The 15,764-nt window shown below is 43.3% G+C and overlaps 1 protein-coding gene across 1 annotated transcript in view; it reads left to right on the top strand.

Annotated features, from left to right (window-relative positions):
• osbpl3b (oxysterol binding protein-like 3b) overlaps positions 1–15,764 on the top strand; it is a gene marked incomplete at both ends in the record, with an annotated part of 82,834 nt that overhangs the window by 43,459 nt on the left and 23,611 nt on the right. The window contains 5 exons of the mRNA XM_080746854.1: positions 6,250–6,386; positions 7,740–7,844; positions 10,028–10,165; positions 12,442–12,538; positions 14,021–14,265. Of these exons, the coding sequence (XP_080602980.1) occupies positions 6,250–6,386; positions 7,740–7,844; positions 10,028–10,165; positions 12,442–12,538; positions 14,021–14,265 (722 nt within the window). The remainder of the gene's footprint in view (positions 1–6,249; positions 6,387–7,739; positions 7,845–10,027; positions 10,166–12,441; positions 12,539–14,020; positions 14,266–15,764) is intronic.

Here is a 15,764-nt window from a genome sequence, read left to right as displayed (position 1 = left end):
TATATGACCACATGTCTTGGGAGTGGTGGCTTCGTTCATCTCTGTTTCTTGCTCTGTGTCTTTTAATTTCATTTCTTTCCATTCCTTTTCATGAATATGGAGAATGGTAGGATGTTTCAGGTCACACACCTTGCAGGACAGACGACTGTGGCAGTGTTTACTCATGTGTCCAACAGTCAGACATCCAAAACAAGCACCTTTCTTCTTTAGAAACTCAATTTTGTCTCTGTGCTGCTTCTTCTCCATCTTGGGGCACACGTCTAATCTGTGGCCCTCTTCACACAGCAGACAAGATCCCTCAGGTAAGTATTTCTCCCTTTGAGTTTCAGAGTTAACAGCTGCCACCGATGTGGCAAAACTGCTTCCCTTTTCCTTTATGTGTCCCTGTGACACTTTAGTTCCAACTTTGAATCTTGAAAATGAGACAGCTGTGTCTTGAATGTCTCCATATAATGGATCAGAAGCTATGGACACTTGTCTCTCAATGAAAATGACAACGTCACCAAACACTGGTTGGCGATGGCGTTTCTCCTGATGCTCAAAGGCGATGTTTCTCCATTTTTCCCTGAGTTTGTATGGTAACTTCATGATAATTGCACGCATGTTTGATGGCATACTCATTTCTGACATGTAGCTAATGTCCTCCATAGCATTGCAGCAGATGCGCAGGAATAATGAAAACGCTTGTAAGGCTTCGATGTCTTCAGATTTCAATGGCGCCCATCCAAGGGCTTTCTCCATGTACGCATTGGCTATTTTTTGCTCATTTCCAAAGCGTTCCTGTAGAAACATTCTTGCTCTCCGATACCCCCTGTCTGCTGGCATGTGTTGACAGCTCTTGACCAGCTCTCTAGGTTGCCCTCGAGTGTACTGCTCCAGGTAGTATAAGCAGTCGACATCGCTAGCAGCCTTTCCTTCCACTCCATGTTCAAAAGCTCTGATGAAGGTGATGTACTCCAGAGGGTTTCCATCAAATATTGGGATGTTCCTTGGGGGTAGTGATAATGAAGATTGCTGCTGTACTAGTAATGCTGTGATGTCGTTTTGCTTTTGCATGATGCTTAAAATGTTTCCTTGTTCCTCACTGTTTTGGTTGGATTGCTGTGGTGGATGTACAGTATTGGATGAAAGATGATCAGATCTTTGTGGCATGCTGCCCTGGTCCTCCTCATTGACTTGTTGCCATTGCTGTGGTCTATATGCAGTGGGATGTGACTGTTGAGATCTTTGAGGTATGGTTGAGTTGAGATTTGAAGCATAAGTTCCTTGTGAAATAGTTTCTTTGGGACGTGTTCCTGTCCTGTTTGACGTTGCGGTTTTAATTGTGAATTGATGGTGTGAATCTTGTAACTGCCGAGACTGTAATGGCATTGCAGTTTTAGCAGCTCCTGTTGGTTGGTTGTACTGGTTCTGACGAGTTGGTAAAGCAGCACTGCTGCCTCCTGTAGGTGGATGATTGTACTGACTTGAATCCATGAATTGTGGTTCCATTGACATGGTCCTTTTACTGCCTCCTGTTGGTAGATAATTGTATTGATGGGTTGAGTCCATTGACTGTGCTTTCTTATGCAAAGCAGTTTTACTGCCTCCTGTTGGTGGGTTATTGTCATTGCAGCTTGATGTTTGTGGAACAAATTTCACAGCAGAGGGATTGAGAGCAGACCTTTGTTTTGACAGATATGAGTTCATTCCATTTGTGACTTTGCTTCCTATGTCAGACCCTCTGTTGGAAAATATTGAAACCTTTGCTGTCTGAGCAGCAATCAGACTTTTCAATTCAAGCAATTCCATCTTTTTCCTTATTTGTGCCTCCTGGGCTTCCAACTCATGTTTTTCCTTTAGAGCATCCTCCATAGTCAGGAGTGCAGCTCTTTCAGCCTCTGCCTGGATGCGTGCAGAGGCTGTTGAGGACCTTGAATGTCTTGAACTCCCACATGACACATTTGTTTTACCACCAAGATTTGAAACACTGTCATTTGGACCAATAGTATCCACATCCTCAATTCCACTTGGCACAGCATTGTTATTTGAACCATTGTTGTCCAGAACCTCAATTGCAGGTGAAACATTGTTATTTGAACCATTGTTTTCCAAAACCTCAGGTGTATTTGCATTGTCATTTGAACCATTATTTTCCACAACCTCATTTTCATTATTTGACATGTCAACATTGATTTCATCATCATCCACCTGTATGCATTGCTCCCTGTTAGCAAGCATCCATTTTTCCATTTTGTTTATCACTCCATAAACCTTGTGCATTTGATTTTGAAACCATCCATTTTGTTTGTACATTTCATCCACAGGCAACAACGGTTTTAATGACTCATGCAACTTCGCAGTTTCCCCACACAGTTTCCACAGAATGTCATGTTTAGTTTTCATGTCAGAAAAACTTTCATTTGAAACAATCAGTTGATCCAACTCCTTTGCCATTTTACACAATTGCTTTATTCCAGAATTCCTGTCCTTTTGTATTGATAATATTTTTGCTTCCGCCGCTTTATACGTGAGTTTAACGGGTCTTTTACCGAGTTCATTTTCCAATTCAGGTTCAGTGACAGCGTCATTCATTACTGAATCAATTTCCAGATTTTCCTCCTTACTCATGGTGGCTTATTTAGCGATCCGCGGAGGTTTTATTTAGAATTAAACGTGGGATTTTCCTGTATCCCGTTGCGTGAAGGCCACTCTCTTCCGCAACGTTTATTCATTTATAAACAGTCCTACCGTGACCATGGCATTGACGTTGTGGATGTGCGGTCCGCGTTCCACTTGCGGCCGAGCCGTGACGTAACGTAGCAGTCTGGAACTAAAACAATGAATGATGCGCTGTCCTGTGTCCATCCGTGTCCAAACGATCCGTGGAAGCGAAGTTTTTCAACTTAATGTAAAGGCAATCGGTCTACAAAACTTGCCAGTGAGGGATATGGTAATTTGTGAAGCTCTTTCCATACGCGTTGTGGTGCAGTTGACAGTAAAGCAGGTCTTGAGTGCATTTAAAAGGTTTATTTGAAGCCAGAAGATGATGACAGCATATAACTTAAGCCGGGTGTTGCACGGTAAATTAACAACTAACTGGTGACTAGAAAATAAACAAAGTTAACTCAAAACAACTGAAAATAAACAACAAACAAAAGCACACACGCACGGTTGAAAAACTTTGTGGCTTCCCACTGTGATTGCCAATCCCTGGCAGCTGTGCCCCAGTGACACCCTAATGTAGACTAGTGCCAGGCTATTGGCCGACGCCCCACCTATGCCCAGGCCTAGTAGTAGTCATGGCAACCACATATCACAGCACCTTCAATTCAATAAATTCATTGCAATAAAAACAATCAAATTGGCTGCAACACCGTGATTTTAACTTTTTTCGGACAAGCAGGTGCATGCAAGGAGCCAATATTAACAGTTAAAGCATTGTAATTGGGATTGAAAGCTTCAGAATCCATATTGCATTCGAATGTTATGTAAGCCTGCCAAATACAGAAGACAGACGTCTATTTCTTTCTACAATCTCCAGCCTATACGGCCGCGGTGCTGAGAAATGCAAGCTTGCTAGATCAATTCATGGTTCAAACTTATTTGTAGGCTATTCTATAGCCTATTTGTAATTAAGCTGTGTGTTTTTATTTTTTTGTTTTATTTTTATTTTTATACAGTCCGGTCTGGAGAACGGGAGGGGACGCGATGCGCTCGTAATGTTGTGATGAAAGCTGGAATCTTTACAAACTCAAAGAGCTGCATCATTAGTTAATAGTTTCTCCTCGTTGCATGATTAAAAGTGTTTTACAGAGCAGCGAGCATCGAGTCTGCATGGTCATCCATCGTTTACTGTGACGCGTGAAAAAAAACAAAAAAAAACAGCTAATCTACAAGCTCACAAGTGCATGGGGGGAGCGTTTCGCTGTTAAGAGCGAGATTTCCCCCAACAGGTTGCATAACGCATGAGCGATCCTTTCTGAACCTTATGTTTTGTTGCATGAAGAATATTTTGTTAAATCCATTTGTAGCGTTCAGGGTGAGAGGGAGAAGAGACAGGCACTGTTGCCCAGGGGTGAGATGCGATGGGCTCGCGTGGGTCTTTCAGTCCGCGTGTGTTTTTTGCAGGTCTTTCAGTCCGTGTGTTGCCATGTCTGCTAATTATAAGCGACTCTGGGCTTGATTTCCGTAAAGTTGCTTGTATGTATTGATAGTGGCTGGTTGCGGTTTATTCGTTGTGAGCTTGTAGATCGGCAATTTTCAAGTAGCTGATGCGGCGATGCGTATAGTTTTAAAGTGCTCGTGTGGCTAGATAATAACACTTTTTGGGGCTTATTTTCGTACACCTGGTTCTTATTTCTCTCGCAAAATCTGGCAACACTGGTTTTCATGCCGTCACGATGGCTTGTGAAAACGAGCGATACCAGTATTTTTGCTGCTGATGAGAGCATGTGAAAACACCCAAAAAACTAAACTCCCGGCAAGTTATGCTAATTATAATTATTTATTTTGCCGGGAAAATTCCGGAACTGCAATGAAAACATGCCTTTAAAATGATTTAATTTACTTCTTTCTATTGTTTTAGAGATACTTATTTCAGTGGTTGGGGGCATGCGTACAAGTGGCTAAATATGTAATTTTACACAGAATAAGCCCATTCCCAAGATACAACGCAACCTTTCATGGTTGGATGTGACTTATGGGGGCTAGAAGTGTTACTGTAAATAGCAATAAAGAAACTGCTGGCTTATTGTGTCTAAAAAGACATGTTTTGCCACTTGTACGCATGCCCCCATGCGTACGCATGCCCCACATTTTAGCATGGTAAACGCGATAAAACAATAGAACAAAGCAAATGAAAACATTTTAACACTCACTTTTTCTTTTCTCTAATTACAATCTAAAATATGAACCCTTGTTGTAAAAATACAAAGTTGTCCTTTAATGGGCTGTAGAGTGTAGACAGTAGACACACACAACACCAGGGAAAACGCCAGCAGAGAGAGAGCTGGCTCAATGGTGTAAAGTTATATCGGTCTTCTTACTTTAGCAAGCGGCGTGCCTAGCTCGGCTTGGCTATACATGGCCTATTGATGCGTGCATGAGTGCGTGCGTGCGTGGTCAATAAAGCACAGAAGCTTCAATTACAAAATGGTTACATCAGCCGTGTTGGCAAGAACCCACTGTAGCACTACCACGCTAGAGTGACCTAACGGCCAATCGGCAGACGGAAAGTTTTATACAAATGCGTGGCCGTTGTCATGCAATTTCTCCTCAGTGGGTTGGTAATTTGGTATATTGATCTGAAATTGATTGAAGCAATCAATCGAAGCTGTTAGAATTTTTTGCCGCAGGCTATGGGATCTACAGTTGCGATCTCAAGTCTGCTCGTAGTCAGGGTGCCTGCATTCCCGGGTAGGGACATTAGTTGGAATGAACATGCATTTGTGGGATGACCAGGCATGTCTTCTGTGAAGCAAGTCTTACACTGAAAATAGCCTGTCTACAAGCTCACAGTTTGGCTTTGTAGATCTTTGGTTAGTAGTTATTTTAAAGATTATTTGAAGCGGTCAAACTACATGTTCAGAAGCATAATGGTTTTATGGATCTTCAGCTGGTTGGCTGTATGTACTTTCTAAAGTAAACCCATGTTCTTGCAATGATAACTAGAAAGATCCAAATCCCTAGGAAGATGCATCCCTACAGTGCGTGCGTGTCTCGATGAAGCCGGTCGATTTGACATATGGCCCAAATGCCTGCCACCAAAACTGTGAGAGGAGTAGCGCAGCAAAAAAAAAAAAAAAAGAAGTTTATCTGGAAAGATGGATGGATGGATGGATGTCAGAAAAGTAGATGTATGATGTTTAGGCGGCCGACTTCAAAGATTGTACTTTTACTCCACTACAGTTATATGAAAACTTTAGTTACTAGTTTCTTATTTGTAGATTTTGATGATAGATATTAAATATACATTAATATACATTAAATATACATTAACCATTTCAGCACTATGCTTTGGCTATTTGAAAATAACCGATCATCACTCTGCGACGCGTCACTACGAGCTTGTAAATCTGCTATTTCCAAATGTTTTTATACGTTTTTAAACTTGATAAATTAGTCATTTTGCGTTCTGAGTTACTTTTCAAGTATAGGCCCATTTTGATGCCTATACTTTTACTCAAGTACATTTTGAATATTTTTTACTTGTAACAGAGTATATCTACATTGCAGTATTGATACTTTTGACTGATCCTCCCCCTCTAGTGCACAGCACCATGAAGTCGGCCCTGGGTTCTCTGACCTTAGAGAGAGAGAGGCTGAAACAACTGCTAGGTCATCACGAAGCTACAAGCCCACCCACCTCCCCGCAGGTTCTGGGGATGAAGAATGCACTAGCTGCGGTATGTAACACACGCACGCGCGCACGCACGCACGCATGCACACACGCACGCGCGCACACACATACACACACACACACACACACACACATACACACACACACACACACACACACACACACACACACACACACACACACACACACACACACATACACAAGGTTAGTTATCCTACTGTACCTCATTCAAGTCAAGTCATGTTTATTTGTACTGTAATAGCTCATAATTCACTGTTACAGTCTGGAAGGGCTTTACAGTTCCACATGTAACAATGGAAACAAATGAGAAAAAACAAGAAAAGAATGGAAAGAAATCTCAAGAAGGGTCACAAAAGAGCGGGACCCCTCCACCCCCCCCCCCCCCCCCCCCATGGTGGAAAGGCCTGCTGCCATACTTGTACTGTACTGTAGTAGAATAAAATTATTGTCACATAAATAAATATGTGACAGCACTTTTGTTGGATCCCTTGTTGTGTGCGCGCGTGCGTGCGTGTATGCTTGTGTGCGTGCCCGCGCGCAAGAGTTTGCAAGTGAGCTAGCGCATGTGTGTGGGTTGTTGGAAGAAAATGTGTCCACCTGAAGAAAACATTCAACAGTCCATCGCCTCCCACCCAGAGTCTGTTTCCTTTGTGTTGTCTGTCAGACAGTATCATGCTGTCACGTCGGAGAGTCTCAGCCCTGGAGCTTCAGCTGTGGCACATTGTTCACACAAGCCATCATTTCACTTTGTCTGCAGCCATAACCTCAGAGGTTCTCAACTTTGGGTTTGGGTCCCAAATTGTGTGCCCAAAGCAACATTGTTTCCCTGTGCAAAGACCCATTTGAGAAACACTCCGATTATTATGCGTGTTGTTCAGCCACTGAGAATTCCTACTCACATAAGGTTAATAATATGTGATTGAAGCAGTTTTTGTCTCCTATTGTTTGTTTTCATTTGTTTTGCTTTCCAGACATTTGGGCTGATACTCATAGCACATTATTTTCACATATCTCTTGGATATGTGCTTTGATTCAAATTGAATCATCAAAGCTTTGATGTGGCCAGATTAGTTCAAGGTTAGTTTAAGATGAGAATAAGATCCATTTTTAATTTAAATAAAAGTACAGTTTGCACTGTAGGGCTATTATGCAATTATGCATTATTAATAGTTTCTTGAGTTAGTTCCCATAGTTGCTTGAGTTATGTATATTGAACTTTGAGCTCTAATGTCTATGCATGAAAATAGCTACTTTACAAATACAGTTTATTATTATTATTCAATAGTTTGTTGGTAGTTGTCTTTGTTTGAAAAGCATGTAAATTTGACTGCGTTTGTTGTTTGGGTGTGTTGTGTTAATTAAGCGGTTATTTCCCTAGGCCATAGCCCAGAACTCTGAGCTGAAAGAGCGTCTGTACAAGATTCACGCAGAGTCCCGCATCGTAGAGCCCTCAGTGCTAATAAACATATCTACCCCCCTGCAGGTGGGTGTGGGAATGTGTGATGAAGCCCCCCTCATACCTCCCTTCACCCTTCCTTATTCCTTGATTACTACACAGCAAAATGCTCTGCGTTGGGGAGCACCGGCACCTACAGCCCAATTTGTCACCGGTTCGATTTTGTCCTGCGTGTGTTGCATGTGTTTTCCCCATGTGTTTCTGCCCTTGGATCTGTTTCCTGTCTTTTTACAATATCAATGTCTGAACCTAAAAACAAATATTCAACAGACAAAAATGTACTCTCTAATTGATGAAGGCTGTCTGGTGATAAGTGTCACACTGTAATCTTCCGATTTGATTTAACTTAGTGTAAAACATAGTTTAAAAATGTACTATGTTTATACTCCCAGAGTAACAGAATTTTGCTGTGTACTATTATGATTTTTGCTTTCAGCCTCATCTGGCTCCTTTGTGTCAAATTTGCCACTGAGTGTCTGTGACTTCAGTTGATCATCGCTGTGCAGTCCCATTCACAATCATGTCCTTCCACTCTCATCTCCTCACTCACTCCACTTTGGCCCCAACCAACCAAAGATTTTCTGTTTTTTTTTTATCTATCAAACAAGCAGAATTTGTATTATTCTCTGCCAAAATATGACATTTCCTCTCCTCTAGAATCACGCACAGTCAGGGCATTCGGGTGGTGCAGGGGTAAAGTCATCGTGAAGTCTAGGGTTTCGAATTGCCCATGTTCGGGGCAGGGAAGCTGGGTGATCTTTGTTGCTACGCTATTGACTGCATGTCGGCAAGGAATGTTGAAGGAGTAAGAGTAGGACAGAGAGTTGGCAAAATAGAAATTTGTCGGCTGAATTACTAAATAGGAAGAAAATATAAATAGCAAAAGAAAAAGAGGGCAGAGAGACCGTATTGCAATCATGTGTACAGTACATGTTCCATGTCTCACATGCACTTTAATGCAGAATCTGGTTTCCTCAAGGACTCTTAATTAATCAGATTTGCTGAGAGTGCAAGCTGATCCACTTAATCACGTCCCTGGCTGGATCCTTGCGGAAAACAACCTGCATCTGCATGCTAAGCTAAAAGCTTTCCGTGGTGATAGACCATAACAATACAGGTGTCAGGCACACAAAAAGATGAGAAAATCAACAACCACTCATTTTTAGAGTGCTTTTGGCCTGGTCTTTGTGATTCATACTGGTTTTGTTTTGGGCTTGCAAATGAGAACAAAGACAGACTGGCCATGAAAACTCAGACAGACATTTTTAGGACGACTAAAGTACATTCTATAGATGAGAAAGTAACACAGCAGAGACACCTGCCCTGGAGTGTTGAAGAACAGGTGTTGTAAATGTGGAGAAGAAAAATGACAAAGTGTTTGGTCAAGCATAGAGCATTGGTTGAGGCAAGAAAATGACATCAACACGGTCAGAAACAGGATTAGAAATATGACACTGTCCGATGGCAGCGCAACGTGCTTTCTCTCATAAAAATGCTGCCCTGAAGCGTTTGATTGTGCAGGGGTACAAGTACAGTACCTGTCCACCACCACCACAGCATCTAGAGCAGGGCAGGGGTCTACTGTTGTTCAGGCCAAGGACCCCTCCTCAGGTGAGAGAGAGATAAAGCAGGGACCCCCACTACATATTGGATTCATGTTAAATGTGTGTTTTCAGACATTTAACGACAGCCTACTTGGTAAACTTGACTTTTGGCCGCAAGACACCTTGGCTATTTTCAAATAGCCTAGGTATAAAATAAGGATAAAGTGGATTAATGTCATAATATAACCATTTATATCTGCAAAGTAACTAGTAACTCAAATAATTGTAGTGGAGCAAAAGTACAATATTTGGATCCGAGGTGTAGTGGAGTAGAAGTAAAAGTACTGAGAACTGGAAATACTCAAGTAAAGTACAAAATACCAGTACTTGAGTAAATGTACTTATAGTTACTTTACACCACTGCATGGGCGCTACATGTTCAGGGGGGGGGGGGGGGGGGCCTTCTCACTGTCAGGTGAGCCAGTTGGGCACAGCAACAGCAATGGCAACACGAAAAAAAAAAGAATGTGTGGGGAAGAATTAATTGGCTTAATGACTAAATTGGGAGGAAAAGAAGTGAGAAAAAATAATTGGCTAATCTAAATTTACATAAATAAATAAAAGTTGCTGCCCTGCTTTCATCCTAACCTCTGTTATGTCTTCCAGAAACAGGACTCCAGAGAGGACTCATGTCACCTGGTGCACCAGGCATCCAATGAGAGCAGAGCATCCATCACAGAGTCTCTGTCCGAGTTCTTTGACGCACAGGAGGTTCTGTTGTCAGCCAGTTCCTCTGAAAACGAGGTAAGCACAGGAGGTTCTGTTGTCAGCCAGTTCCTCTGAAAACGAGGTGAGCACAGGAGGTTCTGTTATCATCAGCCAGTTCCTCTGAAAACGAGGTGAGCACAGGAGGTTCTGTTATCAGCCAGTTCCTCTGAGAACGAGGTGAGCACAGGAGGTTCTGTTATCAGCCAGTTCCTCTAAAAACGAGGTGAGCACAGGAGGTTCTGTTATCAGCCAGTTCCTCTGAAAACGAGGTGAGCACAGGAGGTTCTGTTATCAGCCAGTTCCTCTGAAAACGAGGTAAGCATATGCACTGCTCTCTGTGCTGAAAGTCAACCATTCTAATAATAAAATATTTCCCCTTTAGTTGTTTTTGGGTATTAGCACTTACAGCACATACTGGCCAGTGATGTATATCGGACCAGTTCCCCATACGTATATGGATATGAAGTCCTGTTAGATATGGGCTTAACATTGATGACATCAGGGATCTCCATATATGGGCATAGAGTGGTTCCCATGACATCACAACCTACTCTCCCTTTTATGGCCATACATGGAGATCCCTGTCTGAACCAGCCACACCACTGTGATGTCACCTGTTTATGCCCATTATGGAGATCCCTGCTCTGAGTATCTGACATCACTGTGATGTCACCTGTGATGTCACAGTGATGTGTCAGGGGGGAACCACAGTGTCAGGCGTTACACGTACAGTATACACACGGACAAGCTGTGCCGGTTCTGACAGTAAACAAATTAAATGTGTCCTTTGGCATTTACTCATCCTAATTATGGCCTGCCTCTCCATCCACTTAGCTACAGTGGTTTTAGCAATTGAAGTGTTACTTTGTTGAACCTTTTAAGCAGTTATCAAGTAATGTTGTCATTTTATCAGCTGACCTGTGGTCACCTTGACATTTTGTGTAATGTGGCCCACAGGTTCAGCTGTGTATCCCTGAAGCAGGGCATTAATTTACGCATACACAGGGGCGTCACACCAAATTCTGGGCCCTGGGTACAAGGATTCACTGCGGCCCCCCCCCATGAATGTTAACTATTGAAAAATAGCAGATATACAAGCTCACAGCGCGGCACTCGGTGCCGCGCTGTGAGCTTGTAGATCTGCTATTTTTGAAAAATTGTGAAAATGTGTGGAAGAAACCTATGTTTCCATGTCAGTGGTGCTCAAACTTTTTCATGTCAAGGACCCCCAAAATGATATGTATTTTTTGTGCTTAAAAAGAATACATATAGGCCTATTCAAAGATTTGCACACATTTTCACGACTTTTCAAAAATAGCAGATTTACAAGCCCGCAGCGCGGCTCTCGGTGCCGCGCTGTGAGCTTGTATATCTGCTATTTTTCAATAGCTAAAGTTACTAGGGCCCCTCCACCTTGGGCCCTAGTAACTCAGTCCCACTTTCCTCCCCCTTGTGACGCCCCTGCGCATACATAAGAGGTTTCTCTGCCTGATGATATATCGTGTCGCAGTCCCCTCCCCGGCACGTGTATGACACTGCTGTTTGTAAACATTCAGACCATTTTCTCCTCCATATAGGGTACACCAGGTTTGAAGTGAATAAACGGGCAAGTCGTGCTTTCTGCCGCAGACAGAACATCTCTTGTGCCAGCCGCTGCGGTGCTCAGACCAGGCACGTGCACACATAGACATCAAAGGGGACTTGAGCCCCTGCCCCTTTATCCGTCTGGAAAACGTGCCCTCTCCAGATCATGAATGCATTTTTTGCTAAGGTGAAAAGAAATGCAAATACCCTCTTTCCATGCCATACCTGAAGGCAGCGTTCAAGAGAATTGCCTTGTTCAAACTCTCCTGAACTTGAATGCAGCATCTTATGTTGAAATCCATGCCGTTATGCCACATCTCCAATATTGACTTGATTATGCTTAGTTCAGTGTGGTAGCAAACACCGAAAATAGCCGACCTCCAAGCTCACGCGTTGTCTGCTATTTCCGATATTTTCAACAAACCTGTCTAGAATTTTCAGCCCCTGCCTCTCTAACATTCTCTGCACGTCCTCGGCTCAGACTCACCCCAGACAGCGTATAGCTCCTGTCTTGTGCGCAAGCAATGTGCAAATGGGAGTTAATTACTCTCAGCTAAAAATACCTGGAGAGCCTGTGATGTCAGTTTGGAATGGCATTCCTGAGGGATTGCCCCCGCCGTCCCCCCACCGGTTGCCTTGGATCCCTGCCGGCGAGGGAGACGTGTGCGTGATGCTGCCGCTGGAGGACTGATGATTCAACCAGTCTCTGCTGTGTGTGTGTTTTTCAGGCCTCAGAGGATGACTCATACATCAGCGACATCAGCGCAGACAACCTGTCCATGGACAACTTCAGCAACCAGACGGAAATCGAGCGACCGACCTCAGGTGTGTGTGCTGTACGTGCTGTGAGGCTGTCAAATGTAATTTCTTCAGAAGTTATCATGAAACTGCCGTTAATCGATGAAAAGTCTCCTGTACAACTTTCTTGTATGTAATGAAAATCGAACTGTTGCTCTTTTATTACCTGTGATCTTTCATATTTTCTGACTTTATAATGCTGTTGTTGCTAGGAGACGGGTGAAAACCCCTGTCAACGTCCTTTCAGCTGTTTAGAACACTAGCAAGCTTTTGTTTTGTATAAACATTTTTTTTATTTTTTTTTATTATCATCATTTTATTTCTGCCTCTTGGCCAGGTCACACTCGAAAAAGAGATCATGTCTCAATGTGTTTTTATCTGGTTAAATAAAGGTTAAATAAAAAAAATAAAAAAAATAAAATGAAACATTATTTTTGACCATTCGACATGACAGAGTATGTATAACTAACAAACTGCAGTGGTTGCAGTTACTTGGTCTGCCTGTATGTACAGTAGGAAACAAATAATAAAGGCACACATAAAAATGTGTCCGGGACCCACAAATGGGTCCCGACCCAGTGTTTTTTTGGGAACCAGTGGTTTACAGCCTCAAACCATCCGTTGTACATCTAGTACCGTATTCTTACAGTTTACAGCTTACAGTTTAGGCATTTAGCAGATGCTCTTAATCCAGAGCGACTTACAATAAGCAAGGTAATACATCAATACATCAACATCAACACATCAATTGCATAGAAATATCAATCTAGAAAAAATAACGTAGATAGACCAAGTTAATCAGTAAAAAAAACTTTATATACAGTAAAACCTAAGAATGCTATCTAGCTTTCAGGTATGGTCATTGTCATTGAGGGGTGGCGAGTGCTATGGTAAGTGCTATGGGCTTAGGTGGAGTCTGAAGAGGTGAGTCTTCAGACCACGGCGGAAGCTAGGGAGTGAGTCTGTAGTTCTAAGTGGCACACAGAGTTTATTCCACAGTTTGGGGGCCAGGAGGGCGAATTGTCTAGGACGAGTGGATTTTTGTCCTGGGGTTTTTAGCGAGGGTTAGATAGATATATACCTTTATTGTTCCAAGGGGGAAAAGCAGTTGCCCAGAGGCAGCACAGCAGTTTTAAGGTTACAAGTTACAGAGAAGTAAGAAAAATAAAAAAAGTACTGTTGTGAACAGTCCAAAAAAAAAAAATGCAAGGAACAATAAAAAAAGAAAATATACATAAAGTGTCAAAAAGGCTATCACAACAAAAGAAGAATATTTACATAACGTGTCAAAAAAATACATTCAACGCTCATAAGTGTCACATCACACACAAATAGCAATACTTAAAGCACAACTAAACAATGCAGGGCCAAACAAAAGTGTTCATAACAGTCAATGCTAGTCAGTGCAACACAAGTATCTCACCGCCATGCCAACACAGCAATAGTACTCAATACTGTCAGCATCCCGGTGTTGGCTGACCTGTAAAAAAGAAATCCCTCTCGCCGCAGGCTGCGCGCAGAACGGCGCCTCGCCTGGCCAGCGCAGGTCGTGCTTGCCCGCGCCGTGCCCCAACACCAGCACGGTCAGCCTGTGGAACATACTGAAGAACAACATTGGCAAGGACCTGTCCAAGGTTGCCATGCCAGTTCAGCTTAACGAGCCGCTCAACACCCTGCAGAGACTGTGTGAGGAGCTGGAGTACAGCGAGCTGCTGGACCGCGCGGCCCACACCACCGACCCCTTTGAACGCATGGTGAGAGCACTGCTGACACACACACACACGCACGCACGCACGCACGCACGCACGCACGCACGCACGCACGCACGCACGCGCGCACGCACGCACGCACACGCATACACACACACACACACACACACACACACACACGCACACGCAGGTTTGCAATTACTACTTTGTGGGGACATTACACATAGTCTACTATATTTGTGGAGACATTCCATTCATTTTTAACCCTAATCCTAACCCTAACCCTTAACCTAACCCCTAAACACCTTGTGGGACACTAAAATTTGTCCCCACAAGGTTTTTTTCTCCGATTGTACTATCTTTGTGGGGACATGAGGTCCCCACAAAGTAGTAATTCCCTGTCCACACACACACACACACACACACACACACACACACACACACACACACACACACACACACACACGCGCACACACACGAGGCTATTTGAAAATAGCAGGTCTAAGTGCTAACAGGGCATTGGATCGTAATGTGTTGTGAGCATTTCGATCTTCAATTGTTTTTAACTAATTTACCGCCATGGCCCGAGGAACCCGAAAAAACACAGCTGTCACTCTTCGCCAGGCCCGAGGAAGCCGGAGATTTTATATGATTTAATCGCTAAAAAACAATTATTAGAAGTGTGATCGCCGATCCGCCGTTTTTTTGCTGCCTGGCGCAGACATGCACGCATGGATTATCATGAGGACTCGAAAGCTGATCACGGGATGCTCGCAGAGCGTGCGCGATCCGTGAACCGCCGTGCACGACGGACACGCCCACGTTAAAAGGTAAGGACATCGTGGCAGCAAATGACATACTGTAGGATGACTTTTTAATAGCAGTAAATGAGTTAATAGCCAAAATGGTTATATAAACCACCAATTTAGCTAGGAAACCCTTCAAGGAGCCCTGGGGGTCCCCGGAGCCCAAGTTGAGAACCCCGGCTGTAATGAAAGGGTTGCGAGAGGACAGATACTGGCTGCTAATGGTTTTGAAACATTTTCATGTCAAGGGCCCCCATAATCGAACCTCATTAGACCTCTTCGGTTTCGGTCGCCGACGTTTCGGTCAGCAAGGCCTTCTTCAAGAGGCGTGCTTGAAGAATGAAGGTCTTGGTGACCTGAAACGTTGCCATTAATAAAGTTCTTGTACTGTGCAAGTTCGGGCAGTGTGCAGGTGCCTCCGTTCATTAATGTGTGCTTCACCTACACACCTGTCACAAAGTCGACATATTATTGCCTCGTTTGCGAAAGCCTTGTAACAGTTCTACAGTAGGTCTGTCTGTCTGTCTGTCTGTCTGTCTGTCTCTGTCTTTCTGTCCGTCCGTCTACAAGTGTACACATTCACATCACTGTTGCTGAGGGCAGCAAATCAACCTCTATCAAATGGCTGGAAAATATTGCAGACTGTGAGTTTTGATAAGGTATCCCGCAGCCAGATAAAGGTCAGGCTATATAAGCCGCGAGGAGACAGACGCAAAATGAGCTTATCTGTTAAAAGTC

This window comes from Nannobrachium achirus (genome assembly GCF_963921795.1).
Source record: "Nannobrachium achirus genome assembly, chromosome: 2".
Taxonomy (NCBI): domain Eukaryota; kingdom Metazoa; phylum Chordata; class Actinopteri; order Myctophiformes; family Myctophidae; genus Nannobrachium; species Nannobrachium achirus.
The sequence above is the reverse complement of the archived record's forward strand: the minus strand, read 5'-3'. Positions and strand labels throughout refer to the sequence as shown.